Below are 20,755 nucleotides of genomic sequence, written 5' to 3'. Positions count from 1 at the left end.
TTTGGAGACTAGAGACGGCTGGATGAGCATGAGTTCTATGGCTGGGGGGGATCACACCTCCCTTGCAGCCTGGTGAGTATGGATCCATGTCTTGTCTGTCATCGGCGTTTTTACTGTCAACATAGGGGGTTAGTCAACCAGTAGGGTCAGAAGTTCAGGGCCAAGGGGTGGGGGCTCAGGCTGAGTTTGGGGGCGCAGGGGTTAGAGAAATTTTGTGCAATGTATGGGAATTGCTCACATGTTTGGATGGGGTTAGGTGGACTCCATCACATTTAGCCGCCTGGGTGGGTGCTCAGGGGTAGGGTCTTGGCGTTGTGGGGTCGGGATCTGTGGCACCAAGCAGAGTTTTGGAGCCTGTATCGGTTTCTGTTCAGACGAAGAAGGAAAAGGAATGTAGGATTCATCTAGATGATAGGGCACACAGTGAAGTGTATGATTGTTTTGAGGGACTGCTTGGGGCCCATTTGAAAAAGGAGGTGCATGAGAAGATACTTTTACTGCTTCCTTTGGAGAAGTTTAATTTAGATAAGGGCAGAAAGGATGAGAGTAAGAAGGAGGAGGAAGAAAAGCGGATGTGGCGTCTAATCCCGCAGACGTTTGTTAACTGGCTGCAGGCGTTTGCGATTTTGGCGAGTGCAATAGGGGAGAAGGCGCTTGAGATTTGCTCTGCTTTGTTCTGCTATAGGGACTCCATAGGGTGGCACATAGGGTCTATGGGGGTCAAGCGTGGCTACGTTACGATGAGCAGTTCAGGCAGAGGAAGGCAATTCTTCCGACGATTCGATGGGATCAGAAGAACATAGGTCTGTGGCTGCAGATCATGGCGTCAATGCGTTTGGGTTATTGCTTTCAAGGTGGGGCTGGGGTTGCCGGACAGTCCCCGTCTCAGGGAGGTTTACAGGGAGCTGGGGGTAAGTCATGCCAGTCGGGAGGTCAAAAGCACTGATTATGCTGGCAGTTTAATGAAGGCCAATGTAAATTTGGGACTACGTGCAAGTTCAAACATGTGTGCTCACACTGTAGTGGTTCCTCCCACGGAGCGGCCAGATGTTTCAGAAAAAACAAGGGAAAGCCAGAGAGTAGCAATCTCAAAAGGGGTGACGCCAGTGAAGCTGGACACGATTGTCCCCTATCTAAGTAGGTTTCCAGATAGGAGCAAGGCTGATCTTTTATTGTTTGGCTTTCAGGATGGTTTTAGAATCCCTGCTCCTTCTTTTGAGATCCCTCGGGTCCTTAAGAATCTTAGGTCCGCAGAGCACCATGCTGATGTTGTTACGAAGAAGTTGAGAAAGGAAGTTGAGTTGGGTAGGACGTCTGGACCTTTTGCGGTTTCTCCGTTTGAGGATTTGGTGGTGTCCTCTTTGGGTGTGGTTCCAAAAAAGGAACCGAACAAGTTCCAGCACATTCATCATTTGTCGTACCCCCGTGGGAAGTCGGTTAACGATTGGATAGACCCGGAGATTTGTTCTGTTGTTAACACGTCATTTGACGAGGCGAAGCGCTGGGTGCGTCGTTGTGGCAAGGGCGTGCTGCTGGCTAAAACCGATATTGAGTTGGCTTTTCGTTTGTTACCGGTTCACCCTGAGAATGTGAGGTTGTTAGCCTGTTATTGGGGAGGAAAGGGGTTTTGTAGACCGATGCCTGCCCATGGGTTTCTCATCTTGTGCATTTTTTGAGGTTTTTAGTTCGTTCATTGAATTGGTCGTTCGGGAAGAGTCGGGGTTTGAATACACTACTTGGATGATTTTTTGTGTATCGGACCTAGGCAGGCTAGGTGCTGTGAAGTGATTTTGAGAACGATCAAGTGTATAGTGGAGCGTTTTGGTGTGCCGCTGCCTCTGGGTAAAACTGAGGTTCCAAGCACAAGCCTTTCTTTCTTAGGCATTGAAATTGACTCCGTCAGTTGGGAGTTCAGGCTGCCTGAAGGAAAGGTGGTGGCTTTATGAGAGGAGGTGGCGCGAGCAAGGCGATTGAACAAGCTGTCGCTTCGTGAAGTTCAATCGCTTCTTGGAAAATTGAATTTTGCTTGTCACATTACTCCGATGGGGAGAGTTTTTTCGCGGAGGATGGCTAGTGCCACAGCTGGATTCAAGGCCCCACATCATTTTATTCGTTTGTCTAGTGAGCATAAGGCGGATTTGGAGGTTTGGGACGAGTTTTTGGCCCATTATAATGGCCGTTCTTTGTTGATGGAAGAAGTGGTTGTCAATGTGGATTTGGAATTGTTTACAGATGCTTCAGGTGGTGTTGGTTTTAGTGCTTATTTTAGGGGTCAGTGGTGTGCTTCCAGGTGGCTCGAGGAGTGGTTTGTTTTGGGTTTGGTTAAGAATGTCACGTTACTCGTGATTTTTTCCCATTCTGGCGGTGGTACATTTATGGAAGGCTGATTTTCAAAACAGGAGAGTCCGTTTTAATTGTGACAATATGGGCGTGGTTTGTGCGATCAACAGTGTCTTCACCTCCGGTAATTCGGGTACTTTGGCAGTTGGCATTGTCTTGTCTGTCCATAAATTCTTATGATGCAGTAATTCTTATGTTACTGCATCACACGTGCCGGTTGTGACGAATTCTATCGCTGACTCCTTGTCTCGTTTTCAGTGGGAGCGTTTTCGGTCACTGGCCCCGGATGCGGAGGAACAAGGTTTGGAATGCCCAGCAGAACTCTGGAAGGTGGTCTCAGGGCTGCAGGTTCCTTGATTCAGTAGTCTTTGGCTCCCAGCTGTAATGAAACCTCCACCAGGGGGAGCTGGTGAGAGAAGAAAGGTTGCACACTAAGAGTAGCAAACGCTGAGCAATAGCACAGGTGTGACAGGTAACGAGAGAGAGAGAATGGTCAGACGAACCGAGTCAGAAACTAGCAGGAGCAGACGTACCAGAAGGAGCAGCAATACACATAGTCAAAATACCAAGCCAAGGGTCAGAAAGCCAAAACATGAGGACAGGGTCCAGAAACGTGAGGCGAAATACGTGGTCCGGGTACAAGCCAGGAAGTCAAATGCCAGAGAGGAAACGTAGGCGCAGAGACGAATACCAAGAGAAGGGGTCAGAGATCAGTCCGGGTCATACACGTGGATACTAGTCAGAGGCAGGAGGATCACCAAGGTACAAGGGCCAGAGGCTCTAAACTGGAAGCTTGAGCTATCACTAACACTGGTCAGCAGGCTGTGAGAGACTGAAATAGCCCAACTAGCTCCAGGAGGAGCTTAACCCCCGCATGACCAGTCCAGAGTGAAGACAGCAGAAAATAAACTCCGGACTGGACCATGACACCAGCACATGGGCTGCTTACCAATCACTATGGGGTGCATGGGGTGCATGGGAAGGGTGGCTGGTGCTGTGTGGGGCTGGCTCTACTTTGGATGAGCGGGTGGTAGCTTTAGTACTGTGGTTAACTCATGGGGTCAAGGAAGGTTGATCAGTGGCTAAGGTTGGGAGGATTTGCGCAGCCATAGCTTTTGGCTTCAAGTTTCGGGGTCAGAGTGATTTGACAAAGGTGTTCTTGGTGAAACAAGCACTTAAAGGGTTTAGGAGAAGGGGTAGTCAAGGGGATTGTAGGCGCCCGGTCTTTTTTACGGTGCTGGAACAGTTAGGAGGTTGTATGGGAGCGGTTTGTGTTTCTGACTTTGAAGCAGCTCTGTTTCGCCTGGCTTTTTCTTGCGCCTTTTTTGGGGCATTATGAATTGGGGAATTGGTGTCACCCAGTAAGAATAGGCCGGGAGGATTGTTGGCTATGGATGTGGCATATGACGACAGTCATTTAGAGTTTTGGATTCGGCGGTCAAAACAGACCAGGAGGGTAGGGGTAGGCGCGTTGTCGGGGGTAGTACCTGGCTCGTTGTTGTGCCCGGTGCGCTGTTTGCGGGTTTTTGATAGTTTTTGGCCTAGTAAAGAAGGGCCATTACTGTGCCACAAGGATGGTTCTTTTCTGTCAAAATTTCAGTTTGTTGTGGTTTTTTGGGAGGGTTTGGATTTGTTAGGACTGGATGCTTCTCAGTTTGCATCTCATTCTTTTAGGATTGGGGCAGCTACAGAGTCAGCGGTTAGTGGTTTATCCTCCAAAGTGGTACAAAGGATTGGGAGATGGGATTCCAGGCGTTACAAGAGTTACATTAGACCTCAGGGAGTGGGGGGTTTTCCGTCAGGGGGGAACTTATGACAGTTGCTCTGTTTTGACATTGTTGGTAATATGTTTTGTATTTTGTTGTAGGTGCAAATTTTCTGTTGATCTGGATCCTGGGCCATTCCTACGCCTATTGGGGGGCAAGGCGTGCTGACGTGCGGCGCGAGGGAAGGAAACTTGGTTTTCCCGGGAACGTGGGGGTTATCAGGTGGTTGGGTTTCAGAGGCATGGAATGGAACACAGTAGTGTTAGGTTGGACAGGCTCCCTGATATTCTGGTGCTGCACGTAGGGGGGAATGACTTGGGGTTCACCCCTCGCGTGAATTGGTGAGGGACATTAAACACGACCTACTGAGGTTATGGATAACTTTTTGAGGGACAGTAGTGTGGTCAGATATTGTTCCTCACAAATGCTGGCATCATGCTAGATCGGTGGAGAAGATTAATAGGGCAAGGATTAAAGTCAATTGGGGCGAAATCCAGTTTTGTGATTAGAAATGGAGGTGTGCCCGTACGTCATTTCAAATTGGAAGCAGGGGACAGGGAATTCCTGTTGGGAGACAGGGTGCATTTGAATGCTGTGGGGATTGATTTTTGGACACTTGGTTTACAGGGTGGTATTGAGAGGGCCTTAGAAGTTCGATTTGGGGGGTCTCGGGTATTTGAGGGTTCATATATCCTCGTTGTGGCGGTGGGGGGGGCCCTGAAGTTGGTGGTAAATTGGTCTGAGGATCCGTGGTTATATGGATTCCTCAGTTGGTGTTATTTGATGGTTTTCTGGTCTGGTGATTTTTGAGACATTGGACTGTATCCCTGGAGTTTAAGTGGATATTGGTACCCTTCGGGGTGTTTGGTGCTCTCGAGCCAGTAGGGTTGCGGCTGGGAGTAATTTATGGTTTGTTATTTGTTCACTTTCAGTTAGTTAATCACCAGATTTCTGAGCTTCAAGGACCCTTCCCGTGTTTATTAATTTATTGTTAAATATATGTATGTTATTAATAAAGGCTGCTGTGGCCAATTATTATCCAATTTTGGTGTGTCTTTATTGGGTTAAAGGGGGTATTGGGTTTTAGGAGAGGGGTTAGAGGGGTGTAATGTTAACTTAGTTGCCCCACCGGACGTTCGACAATACCAGTGTCATGTGAAATTGTGAAAGATAATTTTTCTTGGTTATTAGCAGAAACCTGTTGCCTTTTTGGGTTTCGCAGGTCTCTGTTTCCCAGTTAATATCTGGGTAGTTAAAGTCCCCCATAACAAGGACCTCATTATGGGTTGCAGCTTCTTCTATCTGCCTTAGTAGTAGACTTTCCATGATTTCTGTTATAATTGGGGGTTTGTAACAGCCCCCAATGAGAATTTTGTTATTTTTCCCTCCATATATTTTGACACATATGGACTCGACATCCTCATTCCCATCGCTAATATCTTCCCTTAAAGTGGACTTTAGACAAGACTTCACATAAAGACAAACCCCTCCTCCTCTCTGATTTTTACAATCCTTTCTAAACAGACTGTAACTGATTAAGTTAACTGCCCAGTCATAGCTTTTATCTAACCATGTCTCGGTGATTCCCACTATGTCATAGTTACCTGTAGATATTTCTGCATCTAGTTCTTCCATCTTGTTTGTCAGGCTTCTGGTGTTTGCGAGCATGCAGTTTAGAGGATTTTGTTTTGTTCTAATCTCCTCCCTGTGGATTGTTTTAGAAATTTTCTTACCTCCATTCGAGTATGTTTTTGCTATGTAATCTGAGGGCAGCATGAGGTAGGGGCTGAGACACAGATTTAAGCGATGTGTTACTTATTAGGCTGTGTGCTGTTGTTTCCACACAGTGAATGCTGTATCACCAGGAGTTTATCACTGCCTGGATTACAGCTCCTGTGAGCCCTGGTCTGACTATGCCCACGCTATGATAGTATCTTACGATCAATAGACAATGTACACAGAAAGCTGTGATGTGGGTGGGGCAGCTTTTGAGTTCTGCTACATGCTACATATAAAATCTCTGATTGTATCACAACTGTTGCATCCGGTAGACTAAGTGATACATCACTATAATCAGGGTCTCTCTTCCTGTGTCATGACGCTCTCAGATGAGGTAGGAAAGACGTAATGGGAGATTCCCTTACGTACTTGTGGTTCACTGAAATTCAGCTTGTTATCCTATATGGGGTTATTTCCTTTCTAAATTTTACAGTAGCCCTAACTATCCCTATGATTCCCAATAGTGGAGTTATTAAAGCGTGGATTTGCTTACACCTGGTTCATGGGTGTCTAAAGGGTACAAAAATCTTCCAAGAGTGAGTCCAAACACTGATACATAACATGCAGTCAGCTAAAAGCAACGCATGCTGATTGCTATAGGGGTGGTCATATTACAGCATTCTGGATCTCCATGAGATAGCAGCAGCGGAGAGTGGATGCAAACAGCGCCTTTAGGTCCAGACGACCTAATACCACAGAGGATACATTTTGCTGATCTACGTGGCTGACCTTACAGTGCAGAGGACGATGTAGTCACTGTGTAGTCAGTTCATGTCTAGGAGCAATCATTCCCTCACTTTCTACTATCCGCAATTAATCAGCATTGATTGAGCATATGTGTGAGACGCCTTCTGTGACGCCATAGTGAGGTGTTATACACGCCGCAGTGCCTTGTTAGGCAGCTACTCTTGATTTATTTAAGGTGGCTTTTTATATTTACTGGTTATGTGTGTACATGATGAGAAATAACACTATATCTGGCTGTGTTATATCTTTGATCCTACACCACTTTCACCTTATACCGGCTCTATTTTAATTTTCATTTGTTTCTGAGCTATTAGATGGAGATGATACATGCCTTCTCTACCACCTCTATGTAGCATTTTTTTCAGAAGCAGCATCATGAAGTGCATTTTTCAACAGTAATGAGCAGTGTAGCTGTAAATCCCGCACTAGGGTGAGATAAAACACTTACTAGAAAACAGCAGGACATCACTGTGTCTCTCTTACTCCTACCTTTTCCTTCCTTATGTCTCCATAGACTTCAGTAGGCAGTTGTAGTTTTTTTTTTTTAACCTGTTTTTAAAAGTGAACAATGACCTCAGGCCTGTGAGTCGGAGGTTATGTGTTAAAAGTGGTGGCTCATAAACGGAGAAAAAGCATATTTCTTCAAAATGTAACATGTTTCTATTCACTTTTACTGAAGATTTATGACAAATTTCTTGAAATAGTGACCATTTAATATGCTGTATGATGCTAAGTGCAGACAGTATCTAAGTCTGCTGTTGGGAATATACGCTATGCCCGACAGTCTAGATGGATGCTGAGGCATCAGTCCACTATAGTGACCCATTGTAAAAATCATTTGCCGTACATTAAACTTTTATGCAGTTGCCATTTTTGGGTAATAGGGTCCTATAGGAACATTACATTTTACACTAGGAGCTGTTCTGTTCTATTCTCTCATCTATCTTTAATTTTATTTATGCCTAAACCCGTATACCTGAGCGTACAAGCTCTTTAGCTTTTACACAGTTTTCATTCAGCTTGAAGCAAGCTTTCTTTATTTTCATAATTTTTTAAATCTTAATTCCCCAAATTGCCTTTATTATGATTGAAATGTTGATTTAATACATACATCTGTATAACTGTATAGAGCAGATGCTATACTGTCTCATCAAATTGTAATGACTCGCTGAAAATGTCTCTTGCTAAGGTTACGTTCCTGAAATGTGACAATAAACTGAATGTGAAATGTTGCGCCATGGATGACAAAAATCTTTTTCTGTAGGACTAAGGTTTATTTTAGCATCTTATTTGTTTTCTATAGTTTTTATACTCTATGAGTAGATTTTGTAGAGTGACTTTCTAAATTTTTTCGTGGGCTATTCCCAAGATATTAAGTTATCTAAGTTATCCCTTATCAGCAGGATAGGTGACTGGACTAATTTCTGGTGGTCGGACTGCTTGCATCCATAGCTATCTCAATATCCCTAGACTGAGCCTCTGGAATTGGGCAGCAGAGCTTTGCAGACCCCCGTCTTGGTTGGCGTGGAGGGTTGCACGCTCAATCTCTGCTCCATTCATTGACTATGGGACTGCCGGAAATAGCCGAGGACGGTGGTCAGACCCCAAGTGATCAGTAAGTCATCTCATCTCCTATGAATAACGTAATATTTTGGGAACAATACTTTAGATAGCACGAATTGCACTATGACTGTGTTTTGTATAGTGTTACATTCTGTACATTGGCTTGTAGGGCAATGATAATATAGACATCTGATAAATTTGACCTGAAATGTGTGAGGAGGTGGATTTGCAATATTGGGATTGTGACTTAGTTTGGCTGGAAGGTTAAGATCTTAAATTCTACAATTTAGAGAAGATCTGCAAACTGCATTGACATAAAGAATAACAGAAAACTAGATGAATACACTGTACTTTATGACATTTGTCCCGTTTCCCTTTTCTCTCTAGTTGCTTCAAGGTTCCTCATCTATCCTGCTTGCAGGGACTTCATGCAGCCCCGATGCTCTGATGTATAGAGAGACACAGGAGAACGCCGTGCCTGTGTGCCTAGATAACCCATCATCGGTAAGCTCCCTATGTCTTCCTTTTTCTTGGAAGTTCAGTCCATTTATTTGTACTTCCTGGGGAGCAAAAAGGGTGATATTGGAGGATTTATGGTATGTTTTAGTCCACTGTAAAGCACACACACCTTTATGGGTAATCATTTGATGTTAAGGGTTTGCCTGTTTTGACGGGTACACCCTGGAGCATCACTTGGGTTCAGTACTACGAAGCGTCATGTATCATCCGCACATCCTAAGCACCATTTAATTTCACGCCAATTTAGCTAACCTGGTGTTCTGTATCCTGGGTGTATTCCTGCTGCTTGCAGGTGCAGATGGGGCTGGATGAGCAGGCAGATAATATATTCTGTAAACCGCTTCTTGTGTAATTATTTCAGAGAATACCAACTACACCTAGAAGCACAAATGAACTAAAGCACATAATCGGCAATTACGTAGTGCTGCGAAGTAATAACAGCACAATCATAGTTTGTAAGAAAATGCACTGCTGTGCATTGGTCAGTGGACACAACATGAAGGCTTTGGGGTTTGGTCTTGGCCAATATTCTGTTCATCTCTTTATGCTCAATTAACCTCCTCCTCCCAATATCCAGCTGAACATTTGAAGTATCAAGCTCGGCACCAGATCACGACCACTTAGTGAGCTGTAAATGTCCGTGATTGTCTACTAACCTCAACCAGCGGTTATAGACATAATCATTTTTCTTTCCATGATTCTGGATGGTCGCAGACAACATCAAAGACCATTTTTACATGTTTAGTTACAAAAAATGTTCGGTAGCATCCAAAGGAATATTTTCATTTTTCGTTGAAGGCATTGCTGATTTAGGAAGTCATCTAGACCTCCAGCCGATGTTTCCGATATATTTCGGGTCAGCTTTACTTTGTGATAGCAGCCCAGTGTGGGTTTGTCCTGCAGAGAATTAATATGACCTTGTAGGAGTTGGGTGGAAGCCAAAGGTATTTTATATGGTTTTTCAGCCCCCTCAAAGATCCATAATCTATATATATAATGCTGAATGTATGTATGTCTGTATCAAGCCACGCTCACTTCACATAGCCCCGTCCACTCCGCATAGCCACACTCACTCCACACGCAAAGCCCCATCCACACGGCCCACGTTGTTAGCGCACATGAGCGGAGACGCATTCACCTCGAAAGCCACCCTGCAAAACTCACCGGCTGCAATGTCCCAGCCGCTGCGAGCTACAATCAAAGATTCTGCCTTCACAGTATCAGTGCGCGGCAGGTACAGGTCACATCTAACTCCATCGTGTCTAGAATGGAGTTGCTCCTATGAGGCATGACATCATGGGAAAGGGAGGAGCCTCATGGATTACACCCCTGTGCTCATAACAGGAAGTTGCTGTGTGGTGTTGCAGAAGAAGTAGGCTGTGTATGTGATACGCTTTATTGCCATTCTCTTGGGATCAAATGTTTCCAATTGTATATGGAAGAGGAGTGTGAGGTGCTGCTGGAGGAGCCGACTATAAAGGAGAAAAGCTGTGCTGCAGAAAAATGCTGTGTATAAGCGTGAGGTGCAGGAGGAGGCTGTGTAAAAAGCAGGAGCATGAGGTGCAGGAGGAATAAGGCCCCTTAACTGCCGCCGTTAAAAGTCGTATCGGCAGTCATTTACCCCTTTCTGTCATGTGACGTACTGTCCCGTCCATGTGCCCTGGGACTTAATTCCCAGGGACGGGATAGTACGTCACAGCAATCAGCGGCGCCCACGTGGTGAGCGCCGCTGATCGCGGCCGGGTGTCAGCTGATTATCACAGCTGACACCCGGCACAATGTGTCAGGGGCGGTCACGGACCGCCACCGACACGTTAACCCCTTGCACACCGCGATCAAACACGACGCGGTGTACTGGGGGTTAAAGGGAAGCATCGGCAGGGAGGGGGCTCCCTCCGTGCTTCCCTGAGCCCCCCACAGCAGCGCAATGTGCAGCGCTGCTGCGGGGGGCTCCATCCCTGCAGGTCCCCGAATCCAAGATGGCGACGGGGACCTTCGGGGGCCTGGAGGAAGCTGGCTTCCTCAGTGCCTGCAAAGCGCAGGCAAAGAGGAAGCCTTCTGCACAGCCTGTGACAGATCGCTGAACTGTCACAGTGATCTGTGATGTGACAGATCAGCGATCTGTCACATGACAGTGATGTCCCCCCTGGGACAATGTAATAAAGTTAAAAGAAAAAAAAAGTGTAAAAATAATTTTTAAAAAAATCGCTAAATAAATTAAAAAAATATATATATATTCCCTAATAAATTCATTTTTTGGAAATAAAAAAAAACAAAACAATAAAAGTACACATATTTGGTATCGCCGCGTCTGTAACGGCCCGACCCGCCCTATAAAACTGTCCCATTAGTTAACCCCTTTAGCACACCCCTTAAAAAATAAAAATAAAAAACGAAGCAAAAAATAATTATTTATTTTCATACCGACGAACAAAAAGTGCAATAACGCGCGATCAAAAAGACGCATATAAATATCCATGGTACCGCTGAAAACATCATCTTGTCCCGCAAAAAACGAGCCGCCACACAGCATCATCAGCCAAAAAATAAAAAAGTTATAGCTCGCAGAATAAAGCGATGCAAAATAATTATTTTTTTATATTAAATTGTTTTCATTGCATAAAAGCGACAAAACATAAAAAACGACCTAAATGAGGTATCGCAGTAACCGTACTGACCCGAAGAATAAAAACGCTTATTCAATTTTACCGCAGGCGGAACGGTGTAAACGCACCCCCCAAAAGAAATTCATGAAACGCTGGTTTTTGATCATTCTACGTCCCAAAAATCGGAATAAAAAGCGATCAAAAGATGTCACATGCCCGAAAATGATACTGATAAAAACGTCAACTCGTCCCGCAAAAAATAAGACCTCACATGACTCAGTGGGTCAAAATATGGAAAAATTATAGCTCTCAATATGTGGTGATGCAAAAACTATTTTTACAATAAAAAGCGTCTTTTAGCGTGTGACAGCTGCCAAACATAAAAACCCGCTATAAATAGTAAATCAAATCCCCCGTTATCACCCCCTTAGTTAGGGAAAAATAATAACATTAAAAGAAAATGTATGTATTTCCATTTTCCCATTAGGGTTAGGGCTAGGGTTAGGTCCAGGGCTAGGGTTAGGGCTAGGGTTAGGGCTGAGATTAGGGTTATGGGTGTGTTGGGGTTAGGGTTGGAGTTATAATTGGGGGGTTTCCACTGTTTGGGCACATCAGGTGTTCTCCAAATGCAACATGGCGTCTGATCTCAATTCCAGCCAATTCAATGCATTGAAAAAGTCAAATGGTGCTCCTTCCCTTCCAAGCTCTGCCATGCGCCTAAACAGTGTTTTACCCCCACATATAGAGTATCAGCCTACTCAGGACAAATTGCAAAACAACTTTTGGGGTCCAATTTCTCCTGTTACCCTTGGGAAAATAAAAAAATTGGGGACTAAAAGATCATGTTTGTTGAAAAAATATGATTTTTTTTATTTTCATGCCCGGTCGTTATAAACTTCTGTGAGGCACTGGGGGGTTCAAAGTGCTCACCACACATCTAGATAAGTTCCGTGGGGGTCTAGTTTCCAAAATGGGGTCACTTGTGGAGGGTTTCCACTGTTTAGGTACATCAGGGGCTCTCCAAAAGCAACATGACACCCGCAGACTATTCCATCAAAGTCTGCATTCCAAAACGTCACTACTTCCCTTCCGAGCCCTGACGTGTGCCCATACAGTAGTTTTCTCCCACATATGGGGTATCAGCGTACTCAGGACAAATTGGACAACAACTTTTGGGGTCCAATTTCTCCTGGTACCCTTGGGAAAATAAAAAAATTGATGACTAAAAGATCATGTTTTTGGAAAAAATACGATTTTTTTATTTTCACGCCTGGGCGTTATAAACTTCTGTGAAGCACTGGGGGGTTCAAAGTGCTCACCACACATCTAGATAAGTTCCTTGGGGGGTCTAGTTTCCAAAATGGTGTCATTTGTGGGGGGGTTTCACTGTTTTGGTACATCAGGGGCTTTCCAAACGCGACATGGTGTCCGATCTCAATTCCAGCCAAAAACGTCAAATGGCGCTGCTTCCCTTCCGAGCTCTGCCATGCGCCCAAATAGTGGTTTACCCCACATGTGGGGTATCGGCGTACTCAGGACAAATTGCACAATAACTTTTAGGGTCCTGTTACCCTTGGAAAAATAAGAATTGAGGGTGAAAGGATCATTTTTGTGGAAAAAATATGATTTTTTAATTGTACAGCTGTACGTTATAAACTTCTGTGAAGCCCTTGGGGGTTCAAAGGTCTCACCACACATCTAGATAAGTTCCTTGGGGGGTCTAGTTTCTAAAATGGTGTCATTTGTGGGGGGTTTCCACTGTTTTGGTACATCAGGGGTTTTCCAATCGCGACATGGTGTCCGATCTCAATTCCAGCCAAAAAAGTCAAATAGCGCTGCTTCCCTTCTGAGCTCTGCCATGCGCCCAAATAGTCGTTTACACCCACATATGGGGTATCAGCGTACTCAGGACAAATTGCACAATAACTTTTAGGGTCCTGTTACCCTTGGAAAAATAAGAATTGAGGGTGAAAGGATCATTTTTGTGGAAAAAATATGATTTTTTAATTGTACGGCTGTACGTTATAAACTTCTGTGAAGCCCTTGGGGTTCAAAGTTCTCACCACACATCTAGATAAGTTCCTTGGGCAGTCTAGTTTCCAAAATGGGGTCACTTGTGGGAGGTTTCCACTGTTTAGGTACATCAGGGGCTCTCCAAACGTGACATGGCGTCTGATCTGAATTCCAGCCAATTTTGCATTGAAAAAGTCAAACGGTGCTCCTTCCCTTCTGAGCTCAGCCATGCGCCGAAACAGTGGTTCCCCCCCACATATCAGGTATCAGCGTACTCAGGACAAACTGCACAATAACTTTTGCCATCCAATTTCTCCTGTTACCCTTGGTAAAATAAAAAAAATTGAACCTGAAGTATTTTTTTTGTGAATAAAAGTTAAATGTTTATTTTTTTTTAAATATTCAAAAAATTCCTGTGAAGCACCTGAAGGGTTAATAAACTTCTTGAATGTGGTTTTGAGCACCTTATGGGGTGCAGTTTTTAGAATGGTGTCACTTTTGGGTATTTTCTATCATATAGACCCCTCAAAGTGGCTTCAAATGTGATGTGGTCCGTAAAAATAAAATGGTGTTGCAAAAATGAGAAATCGCTGGTCAACTTTTAACCCTTATAACTTCCTAACAAAAAAAAATTTTGTTCCAAAATTGTGCTGATGTAAAGTAAACATGTGGGAAATGTTACTTATCAAGTATTTTGTGTGCCGTATCTCTGTGATTTAAGGGCATAAAAATTCAAATTTGGAAAATTGCGAAATTTTCAAAATTTTCGCCAAATTTCCATTTTTTTTTCACAAATAAACGCAAGTTATATGAATGAAATTTTACCACTAGCATGAAGTACAATATGTCACAAGAAAACAATGTCAGAATCACCAGGATCCATGGAAACGTTTCAGAGTTATTACCTCATAAAGGGACAGTGGTCAGAATTGTAAAAATTGGCCCGGTCATGAATGTGCAAACCACCCTTGGGGGTTAAGGGGTTAATATTGTGTTAAAAAAATGTTGCTTTAACAAAATGTCACCGGTTGTGTTCCGTGTACCAGTGCGGGAGCGTTGCTATGTTCAACAGTGACAATTTCTTTTTCCTTCTGCGCGTTCCCACACTGGTCCTCGGAACACAGTGGGCTGCGCATGTGCAGATTGAGAGCATTGCTTGCGTATAGATGCTATTGCTCATGCGCGAGCACCGTTTTGTTGATCATCTTTGCGCTGGAAGGAAAAAAATGTTGTTTATCAAAAGGCTCTTGAATGAGTTGAAAATAAAATACTATCAGATAAATACTTAGGTAATTGTTTAATTTGTGTTGCAAATCTGTAGTGTTGAATATATGATGTGAAATGTTTTTATGTGCAATATAATAATTATAATTTGTTATAACTAACCACAGTTGGTTACTATGATCGGGCAACGCCGGGCTCTTCAGCTAGTTGTGCAATATAAAGTAAGGCATATTCAATTATGCCAGGTGCCCCGATCATCAGACATCTGTTGTAGTTCTGGATTCAACAGCTAAACCTTAAGTCCTGTGCTTGACACCATGTTCCCTTTGTTGTCATGTCATTTGTGCTGTGTGTTAAAGGGAATATGTCACCAGGTTTTTGCTACCTCACCTGATAGCAGCATAATGTAGTCAAAGAGACCCTGATTCCAGCAATGTATCACAGTTTCCTGGGTGCAGCAGTTGTGACAGAATTGAGATATTAGATGTAGTTATAAACTAGCTAGCATGTAGCAGAGCTGAGAAAGCTGACGCCGCTCACACCAGGCTCTCTATGTGTATTGTATATTGACAGTAAGCTGCCCCTCATAGGAGGGGTGCGTGGTCGGACCAGGGATCACATGCATTGTAGTCTAAGCCGTGATAATCTCCTTGTGACAAAATCTTCATTGTATGGAAACAACATAACACAGCCCAAGTGACACATCCCTTTAGTCTGTGTCTCAACTGCTGCATTATGTCCTCAGATTACATAGCAAAATCCTGCTGGCATATCCTCTTTAACCCCTTAACCCCCAAGGGTGGTTTGCACGTTCATGACCGGGCCAATTTTTTACAATTCTGACCACTGTCCCTTTATGAGGTAATAACTCTGAAACGCTTCCATGGATCCCGGTGATTCTGACAGTGTTTTCTCGTGACATTTTGTACTTCATGCTAGTGATAAAATTTCATTCATATAACTTGCGTTTATTTGTGAAAAAAAATGGAAATTTGGCGAAAATTTTGAAAATTTCGCAATTTTCCAACTTTGAATTTTTATGCCTTTAAATCACAGAGATACGGCACACAAAAAACTTAATTGGTAACATTTCCCACATGTTTACTTTACATCAGCACAATTTTGGAACCAAAATTTTTTTTTGTTAGGAAGTTATAAGGGTTAAAAGTTGACCAGTGATTTCTCATTTTTGCAAAACCATTTTGTTTTTACGGACCATATCACATTTGAAGTCACTTTGAGGGGTCTATATGATAGAAAATACCCAAAAGTGACACCATTCTAAAAACTGCACCCCTTAAGGGGCTCAAAACCACATTCAAGAAGTTTATTAACCCTTCAGGTGCTTGCCAGGAATTTTTTGAGTATTTAAAAAAAAAAAATGAACATAACTTTTTTTCACAAAAAAAATACTTCAGGTTCAATTTCTTTTATTTTACCAAGGGTAATAGGAGAAATTGGACTGCAAAAGTTATTGTGCAGATTGTCCTGAGTACGCTGATACCTGATATGTGGGGGGGAACCACTGTTTCGGCGCATGGCAGAGCTCAGAAGGGAAGGAGCGCCGTTTGACTTTTTCAATGCAAAATTGGCTGGAATTCAGATCGGACGCCATGTCATGTTTGGAGAGCCCCTGATGTGCCTAAACAGTGGAAACCCCCCACAAGTGACCCCATTTTGGAAACTAGACCCCCCAAGGAACTTATCTAGATATGTGGTGAGAACTTTAAACGCAATTTTTATTTTCCCAAGGGTAATAGGACCCTAAACGTTATTGTACAATTTGTCCTGAGAACGCTGATACCCCATATGTGGGTGTAAACGACTTTTCCCTTCACCCATGACAGCACCACATGAGAGAGGGATCCGCCCCGCCAGGACAGGAACCTACTGAGACATAAGGGGCGGCACCTCTCCCCCGCTTCAGTTGGGTTCCTGTCCTGGAAGGAATCCCACTGTGGCGGTGCCTGTCATGGGCGAAGAGAAAGAAGACCCAGGCCCGTCCCGGCGCGGGAAGAACAGGTAGCTTACCTGTAGCGCCGGCCGTCGGGTCCTGGAAGCGCAGTCCCCGGGGTCCCTGGGGCTCCGGGTTCGTGCGGGCGTGGATGGGATCCCGGTGGCTCCGGGAAGCCCCCACCGCGCCGCCCTCCCCTCGCGCACGCCGCATCTCGATCCCCGTGGCAGGGGAGAGACGCTGGCGTCTTCCGGCCGCTGACGTCAGCGGCGCTTGGAATGCTGGGTGCGCCGGCTGACGTCAGCAGAAGGCGACGGTGTAATGGCGCCGGGTGCGACGCCGGCCGGCTTTCTGAAGCGCTGGGCCGGCGGTCGCAGGGGGGAGGGGAGGAAGACGCTCACCAGGCGGAGGCATGCAAATTAAAAGGGGAAGACAGCGGTAGATCGGCGGTGCAAGATGGAGTCCGAGCAGGAACGTTCAGCGTCCCTGCCTCCCTCACAGCCCTCTGGCAGAAAGCATGGAAGCCATTCAAGCAGCAGTCGCCCCAGCCGCAGGTCGGGGCACTCCTCAAGGTCCAAAGAGCGCGGGTCAGGTGCTCCGACGCAGCCTCCAAATCCGGTACCCTTGATTACGGGTGGTGAGTGATCTTCGTGAATGTCAGCAGTATATTAATAGGGGGTTTTTCTATTGTATGCTTCACCCTGTAGGAAAGGCCCAGAAAAGCAGGAAGCAAGAAGAACAATAGGGATTGTGCTATATGTAAATCTCCCCTAGCAAGAGACTGGCAAAAAGATCTCTGTGCTTCGTGCATTCAGCGAACTATGGCGGAGGAAGCGCCTAGTTTCGCAGCCAATCTAATATCTGCCCTCAGGTCAGAAATGGAAGGCTCAATTAAGTCCTTATTGAAAAAAGGGAAAAAAAGCAGGAAGGATTTCCCTAGTTCCCCCTCAGATTCCGCATCAGTATCATCTCAGGCGGAAAAATCATCCTCCTCAGACTCCTCAGATAGTGACACAGGGGGTAAGCCATGTTTCCCTGTAGAAGATACAGATGCCCTCCTAAAGGCCATTAGAACCACAATGGGCCTACAGGAAGAAAGGGCGGCCAAAACCCTAGAGGACGTCATGTTTGGGGGGCTTCAGGAGAGGAAAAAACGAACCTTTCCAGTAAACGCGAAAATCCAGGCGCTTATTGAGAAGGAGTGGAAAAAGCCTGAAAAATCGGGGGCCCTTCCATCCGCTTCTAAGAGGCGATACCCCTTTGAATACAAGGATACGGAAATATGGGACAAAGTCCCAAAAATAGATGCAGCGGTGTCCAGGTCTTCCAAAAGGTCGGCCCTGCCCTTGGAAGACGCAGGGGTTCTTAGAGACCCGCTAGACAAAAAAGCGGACTCATATTTGAGGCACGCATGGGAAGCAACAGCAGGAGGTCTTAAGCCGGCGATAGCGGGCACCTGCACGGCACGCTCCCTCATGATCTGGCTGCAGCAGTTAGAAGAGAAGCTGGCGTCAAGGGTCCCAAGAGAGAAGATCTTATCAGACATGTATCTCTTGCACGGGGCAGCGGCTTTTCTGGCAGATACCTCGGCGGACTCTATGCGATTAACAGCCAGAGCAGCGTCACTATCAAATGCTGCTAGACGCGCGTTATGGCTTAAAGGCTGTCCGGGTGACCTTCAGTCCAAGGCCAAATTGTGCTCTCTCCCCTGCGATGGCCGATTCCTGTTCGGCAAAAACTTGGACGATATTCTGGAGAAAGCAGGCGATAAGAAAAAAGGCTTCCCCAGATTCCCTATGGATCAGAGGAGACAGCCCTTTCGGAGGGGAAGATTCAATAGAGGACGTCCTCCCGCTGACAGGAGAAGATGGGAGGATAAAAAGAAGAAAGAATCAGGGTTTATGTTTGGTGGAGGCACCTCCACCTCCAAAAAGTCACCACAGTGACGCCAGTATTCCAGTAGGAGCGAGATTGGCACTCTTTTTCCAGGCCTGGGAAAAGATCTCCTCCAACACCTGGATTCTGAGCATCCTAAAAGAAGGCCTGAAAATCCCCTTTATTCGTCAGCCAAAATCCGTGGTCGTCATCACACCTATCAGGAAGATGACCGAAGAACAACTGGCCTTAGAAACAGAAATCCTGAGCCTGATAGACAAGCGGGTACTGTCCGAGGTGCCACGCTTACAGGAAGGAAAGGGGTTTTATTCACCCCTTTTCCTAATAAAAAAACCGGATCAGTCATTCAGGACAATCATAAATCTCAGACGCCTCAATCTATGGATAAAGAACCCGACCTTCAAGATGGAATCAGTAACTACGGCAGTGAAGCTGCTACATCAAGATTGCTTCATGGCCGTAGTCGATTTAAAGGATGCGTATTACCACATCCCTATCCATCCAGATTACCAGAAATACCTGAGGGTAGCGCTTTATATTCAGGGCACACTAAGGCACTTTCAGTTCAGGGCTCTTCCGTTTGGCATATCCATAGCCCCGAGGGTCTTCACCAAGGTCATAGCGGAAGTGACAGCCTTTCTCCGGATTCACGATACGGTCATAATACCATACCTGGACGATTTTCTTATAGTGGGCAGTTCAGAGGACCACTGTACAGCACAGCTGACTCAGGTGATCAACACCTTGCAAGAGTTAGGGTGGATAGTCAATTTCAAAAAATCAAAATTACAACCCCTAAAGAAACAGACCTTCCTAGGATTTATACTGGACTCAGAAAGGCAAGAGTGTCTGCTCCCAGAGTCCAAGATAGAGAAGGTGCAAAATCTGGCCTTGGCGGGCCGAAACCAACCATGTATGACATTAAGAAAAGCAATGTCCCTGCTAGGTACCCTAACATCCTGTATTCCGGCGGTCAGGTGGGCTCAGTTTCACACCCGGCAACTCCAGAGGGAGATACTAAGAGCACAAAGATCGCTAAGAGGGCGTTTGGAAGGAAAGCTGGAGCTTTCCTTAAAAACCAGAGACTCTCTCAACTGGTGGTTGAACGAGACAAATCTGACCTTAGGAATACCATGGGACAGACAGGCGACAGATATAATTTTAACAGATGCAAGCTCCTCGGGGTGGGGGGCACACCTAAGGGGCCTCATAGGTCAGGGTTCCTGGACACCTCAAGAAAGGAAGGCATCCTCCAACCTGAGAGAACTGTGGGCAGTGGGCAAGGCCCTAAACCACTTCATTCCGCTACTCCAGGGTCAAGATGTACGCATCATGTCAGACAACAAGGTAGCAGTGGCATACATCAACCACCAAGGAGGGACAAGATCACACTCCTTAATGGAAGCAGCAACAAACATTCTGAGCAGGGCAGAGGATCACCTACACTCCGTGACAGCCCTACACATAAAAGGGGCAGAAAACATAGAGGCAGATTTCCTGAGTCGCAATACCCTGAGGCAAGGAGAATGGGCACTAAACCGATCCATTTTTCAAAAGTTAATTCAGCTTTGGGGGGAACCGGTGATAGACCTCTTTGCAAACAAGCACAACAGGCAAACAGAAAGGTTCTGCTCTCTAAACCCAAGGGAAAACCCATGGGCAGTGGACTCATTGCACATCCAGTGGAACTTCAGACTGGCTTACGCGTTCCCCCCAGTAGCTCTGATCCCGACTGTGGTAAGAAAAATCAGAAACGATCAAGCCAGGGTGATTCTAATAGCTCCATTTTGGCCAAAAAGGCCCTGGTTCGCTCTGCTACGGAAGATGTCCCTCTCCGATCCTTGGGTTCTGCCAGAAATCCCGGACCTACTAGTTCAGGGTCCAATATTACACGCTCAGGTCAAAGGATTCCATCTGACGGCGTGGAATTTGAAAGGTCGCTTTTAATAGATAGGGGGTTCTCCCCTGGGCTGGTGGCCACTCTGCAAAAAAGCAGGAAACCGGTGACTACTAACATCTACGGCAGAACATGGGATAAGTTCCTACAGTTCTTGGGTAAGCCGTTAGGGAAAGAACCTCCGATTAGTGACATCCTAGAGTTCTTACAATCTGGGTTGCAGATGGGGTTAGCAGTAAACACACTTAAGGTTCAGGTGTCGGCACTAGGGGCGCTCTACAATTGCAAACTGGCATCAGATAGGTGGATAGCCAGATTTATTAAATCCTGCCATAGAGCTAGACCTATTCCAATACCTAGAATAGCCCCCTGGGATTTAAACCTGGTGTTAGAAGCCCTTACAAAAGAACCGTATGAGCCATTACATCAGCTACCCCTAAAGTTTTTGACC

At 45.3% G+C, this 20,755-nt stretch overlaps 1 protein-coding gene across 15 annotated transcripts in view; it reads left to right on the top strand.

Annotated features, from left to right (window-relative positions):
• Positions 1-20,755, top strand: part of SRCIN1 (SRC kinase signaling inhibitor 1) — a 673,416-nt gene that overhangs the window by 475,059 nt on the left and 177,602 nt on the right. For all 15 annotated transcript variants that reach the window (XM_073572493.1, XM_073572495.1, XM_073572494.1 and 12 more), the window contains one exon: positions 8,583-8,699. In XM_073572493.1, coding sequence (XP_073428594.1) covers positions 8,583-8,699 — 117 coding nt within the window. The remainder of the gene's footprint in view (positions 1-8,582; positions 8,700-20,755) is intronic.

The sequence above is a fragment of the Dendrobates tinctorius genome, unplaced genomic scaffold (assembly GCF_039654945.1).
Source record: "Dendrobates tinctorius isolate UK_male_01 unplaced genomic scaffold, ASM3965494v1 ptg000032l, whole genome shotgun sequence".
Classification (NCBI taxonomy): domain Eukaryota; kingdom Metazoa; phylum Chordata; class Amphibia; order Anura; family Dendrobatidae; genus Dendrobates; species Dendrobates tinctorius.
The sequence above is the reverse complement of the archived record's forward strand: the minus strand, read 5'-3'. Positions and strand labels throughout refer to the sequence as shown.